This window comes from Zonotrichia albicollis, chromosome 6 (genome assembly GCF_047830755.1).
Source record: "Zonotrichia albicollis isolate bZonAlb1 chromosome 6, bZonAlb1.hap1, whole genome shotgun sequence".
NCBI lineage: Eukaryota > Metazoa > Chordata > Aves > Passeriformes > Passerellidae > Zonotrichia > Zonotrichia albicollis.
Genome location: NC_133824.1, coordinates 32054570 through 32073808, shown reverse-complemented (window position 1 = coordinate 32073808; position 19239 = coordinate 32054570). Strand labels below are relative to the sequence as shown.

At 42.0% G+C, this 19239-nt stretch overlaps 1 protein-coding gene across 3 annotated transcripts in view; it reads left to right on the top strand.

The window, feature by feature from the left end:
• Nucleotides 1-19239, top strand: part of AMBRA1 (autophagy and beclin 1 regulator 1) — a 126627-nt gene that overhangs the window by 47777 nt on the left and 59611 nt on the right. For 2 of the 3 annotated variants that reach the window (XM_014265467.3, XM_074543058.1), the window contains 2 exons: nt 1753-1836; nt 2386-2486. In XM_014265467.3, the coding sequence (XP_014120942.1) occupies nt 1753-1836; nt 2386-2486 (185 nt within the window). The remainder of the gene's footprint in view (nt 1-1752; nt 1837-2385; nt 2487-19239) is intronic. The other variant, XM_005480053.4, reaches the window with a different exon arrangement.

Genomic DNA, 19239 nt, shown 5'->3' with positions numbered 1-19239 from the left:
TGCTTTTCTCACAGGGTTGCATATCTGTGTCATTTCAAAAGCTGCTACATGGAGGTTTTAAACAAGTATTTCTGGTCTTCTGCTAGCTCTTACTGTGTGTGATAAGATCTGGAACATGACATTTCTTTTTCCTTTGGTCTTTTCTCTTTAGCAACAAAAGTTGATATGTCAGCACTCAAGTTTGCAGGATTCCTTCTGTTATTGATCTCCATCTTAATAGGCTGGAGGCCTGTGATAAAAGAACAGCAGTAGCTTTTGCATTTCTGATCTCAGGAACCCTGCTGGTTACACAAAATCCTGAGGGTGAGGTGCGGCTTTGGCTGTGAACTGCAAATGCTGCATCTACAGTGGGAGGAGAAATGGAAGCTTTGAGCTTGGATTCAGATTTGGTTTTGGTGAAATAGCTTGAAACACTAACGAGCTTTGCAGAAGAACCTCTGCTTTTGTGTTCCTGGGTTCCTCAAGTGTGTGGGAAACAGCCACGTAATAGACTTTCTTCTCAGCCCACGTTTCTTGCTCACTGACTTCATAAAAGCAAAACGAAGAAAAATTATAAAATGCGCAGCTTGCTGGAGTGGGTTAGAAATATGCTGCTAGTGCATTGCATAAGGAATATTTAGTTTCCTAGTGATTTCAAGGCTCTGCAAGTAATATTCCCCCTTCAACTGCTTGGGAAGGAGACAGGGCTGCAATTATAGATGGGGATTTGGAATCCATGGGGAGCAGATTTGTTACTTGTGCAAGGTCATACAGAGAGTAAATTTCTGAACAGAGAAGAAAGCAGTGTTTAAGGTCTCTTTCAGAACTCCAGAGTTCTCATGGAGTCTCATTATTTTCCTTGCAGTTTTAGTGCTGTATAATTATAAGACACCTTGTGGCCTAGGAATGCAATATCAGGAATTGTGTGTGATGGGGATTCTGAAGATCCTCCAGTTTGATCTCCTGCTCGTTGTACAGCTGTCATTACCAAAACCAGACTGGGCCACCCTTGGGTTTGTCTAGCTCTTATCTTGAGACTTACAAGGATAGCAGCTCTGCAGCCTCTCCATGAAAGCCTGTTCAGTGTTACACTGCTGGAGAAGTGCCTTCCTGTGTCTGCTGTAGGACAATAGATGCTAGACCCTTTCCCCTTGTTCCCCAAGGCCCAGAAAGAGAATTGTTATTGTGAAACAGAATGAGATGTTGTTCAGGAGATGCAATTTTGTCTGACACCACCTAACACTTCTGATTTAACTGGAAGAGCTTATGAAAAGTGAGATAGTTTTAAGATCTGATGACACTTAAACTGGACCTTCAGAGAAGGAACACAAAAGAATAGTCTGCAGATTTTGCTCTTTTGCCTGCACTCCTGGGAATGAAAATGTGAACTTTAACAGATCTCTTTGACTAACACAAGGTTCTTCTGAGGACTGGGGTGAGCTTGCTTTGTGCTTTCCTGGTCAAAATTCTGATGTTTCTCTTTCATTTGCTCAGGTGCTGACATTGATTCATTGACTCTCTGTGGTTTTGTTGATACTTTTGAGACATTGTCAAACAATGAAGAAAGTGAACTTTAGGGTTATCCTTATATAAAACCGGCAGAGGATTTGGTACAGTTACTCGTGTGAATTTGGGACATTGGCAGTGTAAGAGCTATTGAGTCTCTGTAGTGTACTCAGGTTGACTAGGTGATGTCACTGGTGTTTTGTTTTCTTGGAAAATGCTTTTATTACATAGTATTTTTAATGTACAATAATTTTCTTTCTTTTGCTGAAGGGACAATGGAGACCGATCCAGGCACCGAGCTCCCCGGAACGCCCGCATGTCTGCACCATCACTGGGGCGCTTTGTCCCGAGGTAATGCATCTGTGGGTAAGAGCAAAATGTGTGGAAATCCTGGAGTTACCAGCAGTACAGCTCTCTGTACTCTGTCCAAGAGTCCTTCTCTTGGACAGGGCTTCTTTATCCATGGTTTGTACTTTCTGGGATCTCGGGATGGTGTGTTAGTATGAGCTGCTTGTCCTGTGATGTTTGAAAGATAGCATGGTCTTAGTGCTTTTTACTTACAGGCTGAGGTCACAGTGTGAAGGCAGAATAGGAGGAGAAAAGAGTCTGATCAGAGATTCTCAGCACAATGTGCTGGTTTGAGATGAGGAAACTATTGTGGGAGGTAGAGGATTTGTTTAGTGCTGATCTTTGCAGCCACGTTGATCAGAGGAGGATCTAATCTGTAATTTACTTTTTGTTTGAAGCAGGGAAGTGGTTGGCTAAGCAGAGGATTCCAGCCTTCCCTCTACTGTAGTCTGCTGGAATGTAGTCATATTTCCTCAAAGTAATTGCAGTGGCTCTTCAGGGCTGTAGTACACAGGATTGCTTTCTCCATGTTTTACTCTCTTTGTTTTGCAGACGCTTCTTGCTGCCAGAGTATTTGCCTTATGCTGGGATTTTCCATGAACGAGGACAGCCTGGCTTGGCCACCCATTCCTCTGTCAACAGGGTCTTGGCAGGTAATGAGATTTGCAGTAGTCATGTATGTTAGTGGTGTTTTCTTGTGAATCTGAACAGAGAAGGATCAATGAGGAGAATTAATTCCAACTTTTGAGGTTCTATTTAAGTTGTCTGAAGCAAGAGAAAGGACTGTTGGATTGATGTAGTAAGCTGTCATTCAAGTGCTTGAGCATTGCAGATTCCATGCTTCAGGTATGTGTGGAAGTGTCTGCATGAATTGGGGACGGGTATTAACAATTCTCCCTTTATTTAACTTCTTTCCCTATTCCTAGATATCTTTTTTTAAACAACCTGACAGACTAATGATCGGCTTGCTGCAGGTCCTTCTAATTGAATTATAGGGTGCCTTGTTCATGTTCCGGCTAGGAAGACGCACACAAGGCAATGTGGGATTCAATTAGGATCTTAATAAGTGCATATTAAAAAACTCAGCTGCCACCACATACAGCACACAGGCATTTGGGAGCCTTAGAGGGCAAGTGGAGGTGGAAAGGGAGGTGGGGGAAAGAGGAGGAGGAGTATGGCAGTCTGGCAGTTCATGAATGAGATGGTTATGGATGACACATATCTTGAGGGTGATTCTTTTTTGGCTGGGTCTGAGTTGCTCTCTAATTAACCCCGGTGTGGGGGAGTAATTTTGAAGCTTGGAGAATAACAAGAGATGATGTATGGACAGGTAGGTTGGGATGTGGTTTTCCTCCTTCCTTTAGGTAATCACAGGACCATCACTGAAAGGAGTGCTGAAAGGTTTTTCAAGAGGCTGCATGACTCTTTATGTTATCCAAAGGCACAATCAACTATGCCTAAGTAATTTTTGACAGGATTTATCTAATCTGATTTTATTGGAGATTTCCCAGTCATTTTGGGGTAGAACTGTTGCTGGTTTTGCAGTGCTGGTTCAGTATGGCAGTGGTCTTGTCTTTGATAGTAGATTTCCATCATCTTCCAGACTTCTGTCTCCCTGGACATTTTGGGCTGAGTGGTTCCCAGTTCTGTTGAGTCATAAGAACTGAGCCAAAGTCTCATCCAAAGGACCTGTGCTTGTATCCCTCAGGGAACAGTGGAGCTAACCTGTAGTGTTAGCTGACGCATGTACTTGCCTGTGCTTGCTGCCTGTGTGGGCTTTGGCTGTTGGCACGTGGAAGCAGCACACTGGCAGATAATTACTTGCTGCCAGGCAACATTGCAGAACTCTTGTGTTGCCCAGCTTTGCTGGAGACACCTGCCTTCGTCCCTCCTCCAGGCCTCCTTGGAGTTTGCCTGTTCCACTGTGGCTGGGAAATAGCTGGCTTTTTCATCTATGCTTTTTGGGGAATTTGAGCCCCAAAACACATATGCGTGCTTTCTTGCACATATGCCAAGAATAACAAAGAAAGACAGAAACTGTAATCGTGGAGGTTTCAAAAATCACGATCAGTTTTTTCTGTGTGATGCTGTGCTTAGCCTTTGTAAGGCAAAGTTTGTTCACTCTGGCAGTGTTGTGGAACCTCACACTGGGAATGGCTGGGACTCCACAGTAAAGGCTTTCATTGACCTAAATATAAAATTTAGTCTTCAAATACAGTAACTGCTTGTGTTATGTTGGTTTAGTATTTGGTTTATTTTACCCATGCTTTCAGCTTTCAAAATGCTTTTATACATCCATGCTCAAAAACTTCTTCATGTGTTGTGGGAAAAAGGAGAGTTGAAATTGAAAATACTAGGTGGAGGCATGACAGGCAAGAACTAGAAGATGAGGTTGCAATTGTGGAATAGCCAGAGAATTTCTTATACCCATTATGTTGGTCAGCAGCATTGTAATTTTCAGTAATGTATTTCAGAGCCATTGAATGTTACAGTGCTGATAGTATACTTTCCTTTATATTTAGCCTGTGCCAAGGCTTGTGGTAGCTCTTTCTTCAGTATCATGCTGAAAAACCTCTATTCAAACTCAAAAGTACTTTAACCCTGGCCAAGTAGTTATGGGTGAGGCTGACAGCCTTGGCTGAGGAAAAAATCAATCATATATTTTCCCATTAACAAAGGCTAATCTAAGCTTGAATGCTTTGAATTGCTTCATTCTACCATGTATCCAGACTGTCATTTTTGAATTATGTTTAAATGCAAAAATGCCAAATGTATTATGTAACTTCTACAGCATTTGAGAAGAGATACCAAAAAACCCTGTATTGCTAACTTGACAGTTTTCTGAAAACTGACAGTAGACTTCTGTGATCAAGTAAGACTGAGAGCTGCTGTTTGGAAAAATACATCCAATTGTACTTCTGCTCCTGTCCACTGCCCCATATACTGCTATATACTGAGAGGAAATCAAAGGAGCAGATGGAGATTTTAGTGTGTGAATTACTGTGGTGTGCTGACTAAATTTCTTAATGTCAGAGCTCTTACTGTCAGGTTCTGTCCATTTACTTTCAGCGCTCTGCTTGATGTGAGGAGCTTTCTGTTGTTTAAGTGTCATTCTCACGCAAGTGTTACACAGACAATTGCTGCACGCTAGGGAGGACTGCCTCGAGACTGAATCCTTACAGTCAAATTTAATGAACCCCTAGAAATTGCAGGTTGTCTCTGCAGATGGACTAGTCCAGCAGTGCAGTGGGTTGGGCAGAATGACTAACATGCCAGGCAGAGCTTAGGTCAAATCAGAGCCCTTTGTCCTAGCTGGGACTGGTGGCCATCCTTGTGCCAAGGCACTTCCCAGCAAAGCATGGGAATGGTAGCAGCAGATGGGTAGAGTAGGTGGGAGCCCAGGGGGAGAATGGAGAGATACCAGTCAACATGACAGACAGGGAGCTCTCCATGCCAGCAGCCTAATTTGCATGGAGCACTGGAACAGCAACTTCCCCCCAGCAGCACCTGCCTGCCTCATTATCTGCCGGTGCAGTTCAGATCTCTCAGCTGATACAGAATGCTGCATCACTGTGCTTTCTGGCACCAAGTAAAACACCATGTGAAAATATATTACATCAACATTGTTACCTTTAGCATTGAAACTTGTAATCACACCAAAAAGTGTTGGTAGTTTGACAAGTTATATTTTTCTGTAAAGTCTGCGTTGATTGGCAGTAATTACACTGTCCTCCTTTAATCCTTTATTAACTGAGTCTTATATCAGCTTTTTCATTATTTTGTCTGGAATCAATGTCAAGACTGACAGTCTCATCCTATTTCAACCTTTTAAAATACTGGTATAACACTAGCATATTTTTCAATCTTCCATATTCCCCTGTATTTCAAGACTCATCAAGAAACCCGAGAGTTCATTTGGCAGCTTTTTTAAGGCTTTTGGTGGTGTGGGCTGCAAGCCACCCTCTGCACTCTCCTCTCCTTGGTGAACTGCCCTAAGTGATGGAGTTGTGGTCTCCAAGGAAACATCCATACAGTGAAAGCTAGTTGAAGTGGTTGGTTGCTAAAGTGATGATGAAAGCAGTAAATATATTTTGGTTTCTCACTTCATATGGCTGATTGATTGCATGTGACAATGTAGGTGGAATACTGCATCTTGGGGCCATTTCAGTCTTAGAATCTCTTGGGTTCTCTGCCATTTGTGGGCCAACAGAGTGGGGGTTTGATTTTTGGTTTGGTTTTCTTTTTCCTTCTTTTTTTGAATGTCTTTTTCCCTTCTACACTTCCCAGGAGATACCAAAAAGATGTTCTGGGGGTTGAGATTACACCTTTTCTAGTGGGAGTTAGTACTGCTGCAAAGCTCAGCAGCGCTAATATTTCCAAGGAACACACAGCTCAGTATTGTGTTTACTACTTCTTACTGCTTTTTTGAAATGTTTCTGTAAGCTGAGTATTTCTGCCCACTGTTTTGTTTGGCTTTGTTGTTTGTTTGCTTCTTTGGTTCATTTATTTGTTGGTTTTGGTTTGGTTTTTTGTTTGTTTTTTTAAATAAATTTATCTTTGTCCTAAGTTGCATTGGGAAGCAGGACACTGTTGTGATGGGCAAGTTACAGATATCTTTTGGCATCTGGTAGCACAGACCAGGATGTCCATTTTAATATCTTCTTTTAAATCCATAGATACATTCAAAAGAAAAGGTCTGCATCATTGCCGCTGAAGTGCTTGTGACCTCTTGTTCCCCTCTGTGAGCTTTTGCCTCAGCTTTATAGTAATTGACTGCTTTGGGATGGACAGAGTCATGCTAATAGTATAGTGAAACAAAGAAGACTTTAGTTTCAGTTCAGTGGAAGCTTAGGGGAAGAAGAGAATCAGTGTTTCCCAAGGAACTTTGCAGAAGGCTTTAAAAATTGTCACAAATACCATTTTGTTGGCATTTCTGTTATTACTCATTAGGCGACATACAGATGAAAGTTTATGATGGAGTTACCTAGCTTTGTGAAATGTTTCTGTCTTGCCTCACTTTGTGTTAATAGGGTTCTATTCAGTTATGTGTATCTCAACAAACAAAATATTTTTCTTTGTGTGGTCATAGGTTATGTTTATCTGTTCTGGCTTTGCCACCAGACTTTTATCTACTAAAACACAATCCAGCACAGTTACTGTGAGTCTTCCACCTTGTAGGCAGATCCAGATTCCACAGAGTTTAAGGTTTGAGTGATACAAATTCTACATTTACAGTTTCTGAATGATTTTGTTGCTATCTCAGGGTAAAATATTCAGACCAAAGACTAAACACTTACATGTAGTCAAAGAGTGAGCTTGATTATAGATTTTTCCATATCCCACAGCTATTCAGGGTATAGCCTGCCACAAGTGCAATAATGGTTCAGCTTTGGATATCTCTGCCAGAGTTGCCAAAGCAAGCTGTCTGTAGCCTTCTTACACTGGGGTGGGGGTGAGGCCATGGATGAAGCTGAGAATCAGTTGATCCCTTTAGAGTCTAGAATTTTGAAGTGGGAAGTCTGGCTGTTGTTTCCCCAAAATCTTATAAGCTATGCTGTTCTTTAGAGCTTTACTTTGTGGGAGAATTCAAAATCACGTGTCTTCTGATGAATTTATATTCTTCAGCCAGCAATGGCTGACACACAATTGTTAGAGTGTATGAAGTTTCATCGTGGTGAAAATTAGCTAAGATGGGTAGTGTCATCCTTCTGGGACAGGAAGGATGTGATTGAGCATGCAATAGTTCTCCTAATAAGAATTATGATGATGGCCTCTCACCAGTGACATGCACTAGTTAAGGTACCTTCTGGTGCACATTCCCAATCTATTAATCACTCTAGCTGTATTTAGAGCTGATGTTCACAAGTGAATGGCTCTAACCTAAAGCCAGCTAAATGGCTATCATTGAGCCTGTGGTATATGCAGCTGCATAGACTATTGGTTGCCATTGCAAGTTGAGTTAGCCCTACAGTAACCTTCACTTCTACTCTAATGATAGAAGTGATCATGATAAAAGGTTTCTTTGCCTTCAAAACCATGTTGAAGGCAGATTTCCAGTTCCTCTGGCATTTCAGGTGTGATTTCCTCCTGTGGCTCAGGTCATCTTGACCTAATCCTGTTCTATCATGTACAGTATGCTGTTAATTCTGTTCTGAGATGCTCTCATCCCTCAAATGTGATTGTAGTGATGCACAGCTGGGCAGGGTAAGACAAAGATAACTTGAGAGCTCCATAAGACCAGCAAAAGTTGATAGGAAGACTCACTGACTCACTGCCAGTTGTCTCCAATGTACCCTTGTTTTTCTCAGTATTACTAGTTATGTATTTTCTGTACAGTTCCCTGAGATTTGAGTGTTATTCTGAATCTGTACCTTTAGCTGTCCATCACTGGCTTATTGATATTGGCTTGCTTCTGCCTTTTCATCTGAGACAGCTGTATGAATTTGAATTAGTGTCCTGATCTAATCCTGCTTTTCACAGTAGAGAGTTCTGTAGAATAATAGAATCAATGAACATAGCTGTGTGGCTTTCTATGCTGCTTGTTTCTTTTATAAGTCTATCTGGTACTGCTAAATATGGAAAGATGTGAAGCTTTGGGTAACTTTATTTTTATGGTCTTTCTGTGGTCTACGTCAGTGGACACTAAATGATATAAGAGGCTTAAAATATGCCTCAGATTCTTCTGTGACTTGAGAGCTATAGATACATGTCACCTTCATCACAGACTTGAGAACAGTTTATGATTTCTGTGAAAGTGCAGCCTTTCATGAAGTAATGTAAGGAAAAAAAGAGGCTGTATGACTGAATTGCAAATGAATGAACTTCTTACAGGAGGGGATGATGGAGTGTCCCTTCATGGGACTGGTGAGAGTTATCCTCAGAGTTGTTGGTTTCCTCAACATGGTACTTAAGCTTTTGAAGATTTTGTGGTAGGATTTTGGAAATGTGGCAAAGACTTTAATTGCATGACATCCTCTTATCTAAGTGTTCACTTAAAAATTTGCTTCATGTATTCTAAAAACACACTTGCAGTCCTTGAGCTTTCACAAAGGTTTGTTGCGGCGCCTCAGCTCTTATCTGCCTTTGTCTCTCACCAGCTGGTGTTTTCCTCGATCAGCCTTCAACCATGAAAGCTTTTAATGTTGCTGCTCAATTACAGTAGAGTATCTCAAATAAAATCTCCTGGTAGTTCGGTGTCCTTTGTGCAGAATAAAGTCATGTACTGTGAGTTAACTTTCTCATAGTATTAGATCCCTTCTTGACTTCCAGTTCATGGATTCTGTAGCTGTGGCTACAGGATTTTACAATATCATGATTATGGTCAGAAGGTGAACTTCTTATCACACATTCTTCAAATTAAATCCCTCTCCCAGAAGATGGAAGACACTTTGTTAATGCTTAAAAAAACAAGTCTGGAAAACAACTCTTAATACACAACTTTGTGGTGACACTGGGATCAGATAGCCGATCCACAGATGCTACATTCTTCCTAGCAGGTCCATCTTTATGGTACTTAAGTAATTTTTCCCTGTATTGCAGGACACCAGTGAGTTTGTTTTTTCCGGCTCTGTGCTTTAATTGGCAGTCCAGCTGCCTCTTTTCTGGTGCTTTAATCTGTGTCATCCTGGATGTTGTACCTTGGCACAGTGAAGGCTGATAGGTAGTTGATGCAATTAGCCTTTCTATGACCTACAGGCAATCTCTTCTGAAATGCTAGTCCAATGCAGAGACCCCCACAAATGTTCCTAAGCTGTTGGCATTCATTTTGATGTAGATAAATACTCCTCTGAGCTAAACAGGATTTAGTATCTATCTCTGTATCTAGATGTCTCCTGAAAGTGGGTGATAGGTGGTGTTAAGAGAAAGCCATTAACATATGCATTTATGTGATGGAAGATTTTGTGTGTATTGTTTCCAGTTAGCCTTTCCCTCCCATTCAAAATACCGAATTCTGCATTGAGACTCTGAGCAGTTACTCATCCTTGTTTTGCTGTCCGCTCCTGCTGTACGCTGTCATACACAAAGCACAAACAGCCAGAAGGTGTCGGGGTACTTTCTGTATGGAATAACTTTACTCTGGCTGTCTGCTTATTATGCCCTGCTTACTCTGTGTCACTGTTCACTTGCATCTTTCACTTAGCAGCAGACCTGCTCTGTGGTCACATAGACTTCTCTGTTTACATCTGTGAACAGGTACAGTTTGAATTCTTTGGTTGGGACATTAAGAGTGCAAAACACTAGAGATTGTGGGGCAGATGGAATGAACTTGCATCACAACCCTTGTAAAATGTTGTACCCTATTTGGTTCCAGAGACTAGAGTACTCTAACGCTTGAGTGATTACAAAATCAGTTTAATTTCTGAAACAGATTTTGTGTATCAATTTTTTTGTATGCAAAGAACCTGCACACCTGAGAACTAGAGATTTTCCATGAATCTCGTAAATATTGCACAGTAAAGGGGAGCTAAAGAGTCAAAATTATACTATTAGCACTTTAAAGCCTACTATTGCTCGGTCCTTTTTCTTCTTGTCTTTCCTTTATGCTTTCGTAACTCAAGCCATAGTTTATCACAATCTGCAAAGTCTGGGAATGTGTTAATTGAGAGAACTGTGAGTCAACTGGAAATAAGAATCCGCAGCTATGTGCACTATGGGAGGTATTTACACTGTAATTTTGGGGTCATCTGACTTGGGAGGCCAAGCTTCCTGCATAGTTAGCAGAAGAAAAAATAAACCTCTGCTCTGAGGATTCATCACCTGCAGTGAGCTGAAATGAGGTGCTCTGAATATTCTGTGGAGCTGACAATATATCTAACACTGATTAGATAGGGAGTTTTGGAAGAGTACTTTTCTGCTGTGGGTTACTTAGATGTCTAAAATTAGGCAGGCTACATCCTGCTCTGATGGCAGAAAGGATGTTATCTAGAAGAGGAGATCTTCATTCATCACTTGGATGACGGATCAGAGTGCTCCCTCAGCAAAACTGGGAGGAGTAGGGGATGAACCAGAAAGTTATGCTGCTGTTCAGTGGGACTTTCATAGACTGGGAAATGGACCAGCAAATCTCATTAAGTTCAGTGAAGAGAGAGATGCCAAGCCCTACATCTGAGGGAGAATGACCCCATGCACCAGTACAGGCTGTGGACTGTCTGGAAAGGAGCTGTGCAGTGAGTGACCTGGGGGTTCTGTGGACAGCAACTTGAACATGGGCCAGCAAACGTGCCCTTCAGAAATTAAGGCCATCAGTGTACTGTGTTGAATTAGGAAGAGCATTGCCAGCAGACTGAGGGAGCTGATCCTTTTCTTCAGGCCTCCTAAGGCCACATTTGTACTACTTAGTCCAGTTCTGGACCCCAGTGCAGAAAAGGCATGGACATACTGGAGTAAGTGCAGTGAAGGGCCACAAAGACTGACTTGAGAAAATAGGTTGAGAGAGATTCAGCCTGGAACTCTTCAGCCTGGGGAAGAGAGGGCTTGGACTGCATCTTGTCAATATGTATAAATAACTGAGGGAATGAAGAGAGACAGACTCTTTTCAGGGATGCCCAGTGAAAGGACAAAAGGCAATGGACACAAATTGAAATTCCATTTGAAGAAAACTTTTTCTTTCTGTGAGAGTGGTTAAATTCTGGAACAGTTTGCATGTGGAGATTATGTGGTCTCTTATCTTTGGAGATATCCAAGTTTGACTGGAGAGATGTATGTGAACAAACCAGCAGTTAAGCTCTCTTAATTGTTGTTGACTTTTCAGAGGAGGTGTTTGGATCTGGGGTCAATCCACTTCTGACTGTAGGCAGTAAAATATGGAATGTTAGAATGGCAGTCAAAATCTATTTGCTTGGAGGGCTGATCTTTCCTGCCGTTGCTTTGTTCCCAGTGGTGATCCAAGCAGTGGTACCATTGTGACTATTATTACAGCCCAGAGTGAGATAAGGTACTTTGGGACCAGTAATGTGTATCCCATTTGCATTTTGTGAAGTCTTGTTTTGAGCAATGTAGCAACTTTGCAAATGGCTTTGGGGAGCTGTGGGTGTACCCATAGAATATGAATTCCTGTCAGGATGCTACAGCTCTACAATCTTATGTAGGCAGGCAATATCAGGGAGTATGAAACTACTGTTATCTTTTTTATATAGTCTTACTGACATCGTTCCAGATGATGTTCAAGTCCACGTGTAGCTCTTTGTGTCTGCATTTCAGAAGGACTTAGTATAGCTGAAGGAAAAATCAGCTGAGGAAAACTTCAGCTATAGAATGACATAAGCTTTATGTATTTAGCTAATCAAAGAAGTAGTAGGTAGTTGTTACTTGATTGGTATAGATACAGCTGTGGGGGAAAGATGTCTGATAGAGCACCCTTTAATACAGTAGACAAAAGGCATAGAAAGATGCAGAACCTGATATCAATTTAGCTTGGAAGAAAAAGCGATACTTGAGCAATAGTGTTGGGAGTTTTTAATTTCTTGAAGTCCTGCCACGTAAAGTTCACCACTTGCCTTGAGGTAACTGATTGCTGAAACAGGTTTTTTTTCCAGTACATGAGGTGTTTAAACTAGCAAAATTATTGCCTAGTCTCAAAGGAAAATTTATGATCGTAGTACTGGTCTCAAAGTTCCTGACGCATGTGCAGTAGTTTTCATAGGGTGTCTTTAGGGGTCCCTTTGCTGGAGAGGTTCTTCCAGCCATTTGCCTCGTGTCACAAGTGCTGCAGGACTGGAAGCAAGCGCTGCCTCTGAGAAAGCTTGTATAATGTGTTTTCTCATGCAAGCTATCCCAGTAAGCCTTTCTTTGTATTGGTGGCTGTGAGTCTAAAGCTGCCTTTGAGATTCAGAAAGGCATTGGAGAGAAGTGATCATGTTCTTAAAAGTGAAGGGTGCAGGCTGATTCCTTTTGTGTGCATTGTTAAAGAGATGAATTTCTAGATATCATTATATCAGAATGGGTAAGGCTTTGCAGAAGTGCTCATCTTTTGTGGGCGGTGAGGCCCCTTGGGGACCTGTCTCTTTGTGGGTGGTAAAACTCACTTAGCCATAAAAGTATTTTCCCAGAGCTTGCTGCCTCCTCTTAAAAGGAAAAAAAAAAAAATTACCCATGTTCCAGAGCGCAGAGGGGAGGCAGGAACCCGTGCTGTGCAGAGGGGTAGGAATCCTCAGTGGCCTGCCACATTTGGCTGTCATCTTGGAAGAGATTAGTCATGATTTTCACTAGTGTGTTTTATGGGGGGGGGGGGGGAACCCAATACCACAAAGCAAATCCTAAGACAGATTTGCTGTGCCCAGTATAGAATATTTTCATAGACATTTTTATAGCTACCTTGCCATAAAGATGGAAGAAGTTTTGCTATGGCAACATAGTTGTGTGTTGAATAATGGATCTGGTAAGAATGCCGTGTGATGATCTCCTGGTCCCTTTTGCAGGTAGATAGGTTTGTACCATTGGGTGTTTTATTTGTAATTGGGCATTAAAGTCTCAATCTGTTATCACTTAATGCATAAAATCAAAGGTTGTGTTAGCTATTAGGTTCTACAGTAGTGGTTTTTCCTCCACATAGTATCATTACTCATCTGGTACTGTTGGTTTTATGCACCTGATCTGCTGGCTTTCTTTGATTGTGGGGGAAGATCTTGGCAGGGTTAGTAACAACTTGCTTTCTCAGAGTTACTTTTGACTTGTGGGTTTATCTTACCTGGTATTTTACCTTAACATGAGCCGTTATAAGTTGCCCCTTGTGTGGAACCTGGAGGAGTTTTAGAAATACCTGTGGCAAGGGCAGAGCCTAGAAAATAAATTTAGGCTTCAGACTTTCCCCAAAACATAAAGGCTGGATTTGTCAGTGCTTTTGGATTGTTAAAAATGTGGAAGGTGTTAAGTGTCTTGCTTGAGATGGGGAAGTTCTTGAAAAACAACAGAGCACAGAAGCCAAATAGCATTTGTGCAGTAGCAAACACAGTCTCTAGTCAGGATAAGAGCACTAGGTGAGTTCATATTAGCTTTTTAACTCTTTGCCTCAGAACTCAAAAGTAAATGCAGACAGCAGGAGATTCTGTACACTAGAAAATATAAACAGGACCCAAAGGCATACCTCATATGTGTCCCTCCATGCCTTGTTGGTTTTTTTTTCTTTAATGGGTGCAACCATCACCTCTGGAATGTGGCTGAAGTGGGAATGGTCTCCAGTGTCTGCAGGAGCTCAGTGCTGGTTTTGAACCAAGCAAGAGATGCAATGTAGTGCTACTAAAGGGAGCTGTATTTTGCTTTCTTGAGCAGTAGGTTTGACACACTCTCCTGTTGAGCTCAGTGTGGGCTGTAATCCAGAAGCCCTGGCAGGCAGGAGCTTTTATGTTTCTGAGAGTTCAAAATCAGTGAGAGCTGTGAGCCAGCCTCTGCAAATATAACAGCTCTGGACTCTGAGCTCCCCCATTGCCTGGCTTCTGAGTTCTACTCTTGCTGCTCTGGGAACCAGATTCACATCTCTTCCCCGTGCTTCAAGCACTGCCTGAAACAAGATACAATTTCAGCTGTATCAATGTGCTTCAATCCACCAGGTTTTGCAGCAATAGGTGGGAAGGAGTAGGTGGGTGTGGCACATGGCCCTTTAGATAACTTCAGGGCCAGCAGCAGAGTATGGAAGAAGTCGTAGTGATGGTCATAATTTCTTGGTTGTCTCTTTCAGCATCTTTGGCGTTGGTTAGAGTGGTAGTGGTAGGTAGAAGCCATCAAAGAAGGCAAGGGAAGAGCAGTCAAATAATCAAAAATGTTAGTACCTTTGCTAAGAAAGAGCCAGTGAGAGTAGTTAGACTACTAGTACTGGGTTTTGACCAGCAAGGGGGTCACTAGAAGTAGAGCTGATTCAGTAGTAGTTGAGATGGAAGATATGCTGGAGTGGAAAAAGAAGAGTGACTGCCCAGAGTTTCATATACAGTTTGAGTGCTAGAGGTCATAAGGACATATGGGACAATGCATTTCCTCTTCTCATCTTAGACATCCAAACTGTGATCCAGAGAGTCATTGAGAAATTTAGAGATGCAAGAAATCGATGTATATTTATATTGTGAGAGGGAGAAGAAGAGCATACACATTTACTGACAAATGCCAAGGGATAGAAATTGATAGAAAAGAGGGAAAAATCATAGAGGCTGGTGGAGTGCTTAGAAGGACTGGGAACATGCTTGTGTCTGTTATGGGAAGGATTGCAGGAGGGGAAGGGAAGGTTGAAAAGGTAGAGGAAGTAATGTCACTTGGTAATTTTCTTACAAGCAGCTGAGATTCTGCGCAGAGACAAATAGAAGCTGGAGGAGGGGAGGGTTTGAGGAATGAGTCAAAGGTAGCTGGGATTGCAGGCGTGGGCTTCAGTTAAGCTGGAGAAACACTTTGTCTTCTTTCAAACAATTGTTCGTATTAGCATTCGTGGTGTGGGCATGCATGCACCCATCCATGTGCTGTCTCCTGGTTGCTGCACACAGAAGCTGTTTGAGGATCTGTCTTTTGGTTCACCACAGACCAACCAAGCAAGATGTCAAAGCTTCTTCGAGGTGTCAGAGTAGAAAAGTGTAGTGGAGGGAATTGGTCTGGTGGCAGTTTTCATTAGTGTTGTCTTGCAGTAGATGGAGGAATGGGTACTGGTATCACAGGTGGGTCAGGCTCAAAATCTGGTAGGGAGAGAAGGAGGCAAATACCCAGCATGTACATATGCATCTCCACAACCCCATTATGAGGGGAGGTTGTGGAGATGTAAGAGTAAAGGAAAAGGGTAAAGGAAATCCAAAAGTACTTTGCCAGAGTGGAAGGAAAAGAAGACACAAGACACAGGAGAAATGAGGCTGAGGGGAGACAAATAACAGTGCTTATGGACTGGAAATCATAACAAGGTGAAATAGAAGAGAAAGGCAGGAAGATATTAAGTTGTGACAGAGAGGGACTCAATAATAAAGTTTAGAGAAAAATCTCATAGGCCAAATGGAGTGAGCAGATTTACAAAGATTTTTAAAAGTAAGGTGAGAAAGCATTTTGCTGTGAGGGTGAGATGCTGGAGCATTTCACCACAGTTCCTTTTTAGTTTGTGGCCCCTGTCCTCCAGTAAAGCACAGCTTACTCCAAACCTTGATTGTGTATAATTGAAAATTTTACTGTAGACCAGTTGTCATTGCTGTATTTTCATCATATGAAATTTCCCTCCACTTTTGCTTGTAAGTGCTGTATGGAGTAGCTGTGGTGGTTATTTTGTACAACAGCATCTTGGGGAGGTCTACTTAGGACCTTCTGGAAGCATTATGAGCTAATTCAAGATGGATTAATGTCAAGTCTGCCCTAAAAAAGAAATAAAACCCATTTAAGTATCCATTCACTGTGCAGTGCAAGACCTGCATGCTGAGTGTCTAAGTATTTCTGCTGCCTTAGTTTTTCTGGATGTGTCTTTGAGTTTGCCTTTTAACACTTCTTTAAAACAATGGAATACAGTGGTAGTCACCTTTAATCTTGGAGTCAGTTTTGTGATTGCAGTGGGTTGGACCTGTCTGTGATGAGCTGAGCTGGGGCACCGATTTTACAGAGGTGACTGCAAGGTTATGAGTTTGGCCAAACTTCTTGGTGGAGTCCTGACTTCTGGGAGCCCTTATGCTATGTCACTGTTCCAAACGTTGCATGGTTACTTCCACATAGTTACACTTGTTCTGTCAAGTTGTGGAGTATCATGCTGTGTCAGTCCTGCTCTGCATGCTCTGGGATCTGGGTCACCCCTGGAGCCTGAGTCTCTGCACTGGCTTCAGACAGAGATCCCTGCGCACTTGCTGGGGTGCAGCAACCTGCTTTATGCATTAAAGCTAGTGGCAATAAGGAATGAGTCTTGTTTCCATTGCTGTCATCTACATCATGCCAAACCACCCTCAAAGTGGGTGTTCCATGAGAAAGTGTTCAGAACATTGTGATAGCGAAGTACTTTATTTGCTGTAGGTTTCTTTTACTTTGTTCTGTTTCAGTTGGAATAATGTGGTCTCCTTATTACATTCTTCCAGCCTGGGCTCTCTACTTTCCATCTCACCATGCTTTAAATTTAATCTATTTTAATCTGCCTTCACATGAGTTAAACTCCTATTAGATTTTGTGTTTTCTCAGCTTGCTCATTTTCTGCTTTCTTTAGGTTGTGTGTCTGTTCACTGCTTTACCCAGCTAACAGCAAGTCTGTCTGCTTACTTTGTTCCTTCCTGCCTTTTCTTCCTGCTCTTCAGATTGGTGATACTTTATGATGTGTCCTGCTCAGAGGATATTATTCCTGTGAAAATCCACCACTGAGCATGTTTAGCTAGTGCTCTGTGTTGTGCAGATTCAGTCTGTGTCACTAAACTGACACAGCATTTTCATTACAAGTAGGGGTGCACAGGACTGGTGCTGTAGTACAGCAGTCCTGAAATATGTTTAAGGATAGGAATAACTTTTGCAAGTCTTCCATTCATACTGGCAAGTACAAGCCTTTGTATACATTTTTGTGCTTGGCACTTCTATTAATACTATATACTGCTATTTCCACAATGAAAAGTGGCTCTAGTGTGGAAGCTTGTTGTTGTACTGATACACTGTTAAACCTGCAGAATTCAAACCTTTCCAGGGAACCTACTGCTTCTTGAATTAGTAAAACTTTGTATTTTTGCAATGTGATGGTTGATAAGGCATGCAGGTGCTCTACAAAGACATTGCTGAGGTTTTCTCTCAATTGCAGTTGGGTGTTTTGGTATAAGACATGCACATTTCAAGTTGTGCTAAGCACACATTCCTGCAGTAAGAGCTGCAGAGGCGGTAGCAGGAATTTGGCTTGCTGATTTGTTTGGATTAATAGATTTTCATGTAGTTAAAATGCACACTCACAATGGAAAAGGCTTTTCTGTAGAAAGCAGTTTGACTTGTTATTTTTGTGTCTATTCTTCATCTGTCTGTTGGTGTAGCTATATTGGTTAGATAGGAGTGCTGTTACAACATTTTTTGAGCCTCTTTGGAAGGGGAATTACTTAGTGTGAACTAAAACTGTGGCCACACTAACAAACTATGGAATTGATAGATAAAGTATAACCTGAGTGGAATATATGGGCTAGAGGTGGCTACGCTCTTGGCACACAGTCTCAATGACAAGAAATTGCAAAACCTTTCAATTATCTTAAATTATATACAACAGTTTTGGCAACACTGGATCAGTCTGATACATGTTAACATCTATGTTAGATGAGTGAACTGCAATAGCCCTCATAGACAGTGCGATGTGGCAACTGTGGAGGGGCCAAGCATTAGCTTTGGATAGTAAGGATATTCTGGTTAGGTGGCAGCAACCCTCTGAAGCAGTGTTTTGTTGCAATACTGGAATCCAAACACTGCTAAGGTAGAAAGGCAACTTCTTCAATGGCTATTGGCAACAAAAATGTCTTAGTAGTGTACTGATTCAGTTTCTCAGTTCCTCTGTTGCTGGCTGAGACGCTGCTAATGGAAAGGGCAACTGTGTGGATGTGCCAGTGGGACCTTAAAAAGTTTTTCTTTGGTAAGAGAGCTGATGTTGGGATATAGACAGGCAAATGACCCTTAAAAGACAGAGCTTTTACTTTTTTCTTTGACATGTAGCAGCAGTATTTGAGGACTGCCCACCCTGAGTCAGGTCACACAATAAGCTCAGGTATGCTCTTGGACTGGGAGGGCCATTTAGGCAGGAGAGGGTAAGTCTTGGAAGGCAAGTCCCTCTTTCTGGTATAGCTACTTGTGGAAGTTTGTCCTTATGTTCTTCAGAAACGTGACAAAGTGAGATGGGAGCTCTGGAAACTGGAGAACTTAAAAGAGTCTGGTGCCTGCTCACAGCTGCTTGGTGGAAGGATGCCCCCTTTGTCTGGTCTCTGCGAGACTCTCCATCTGCAGCAATTAGGATTAGCAGGCACATTTCATGCTCTGAAAAGCCAGAAAAGGAAAGAAGAAGGAGTTTTACAAAAGGAAATGCCTGCCAGGCACAGATTCCACTCTGGTTTTATGCAGAGAATAAACACAGATGTGAAGGTTAAAAAGCGGACTTCCAAAAGCATTTAATGACAGGCTTGGTAATGGTGCAAGGGACTTAGTGATGGGAGAGAGCAGAGGCATCACGAGTTGCAGAGTAAGCAGAGGGAGGAACCCTAGACACACAGACCACACAATTGCTATTGAGACCTTCCTAGTTCATATTGCCAGGGATTTCATTGAATTCTGGCAGGAGAGATTTGGAGAGTCATCTTCTATTTCTGAAAATTGACAAGGAAGCAGAGGTGTGAACATGCCTGCATGTGTGGGTTCAGAGGTGAAGAAGTGAATACGCATTTCTTTAGAGACTGCAGAGTTCAGCTCTCTTCTGCCTTTTCATCTATCAGCGTGTCTTGGACTCATTCACTACTCTCCCCACCCTGC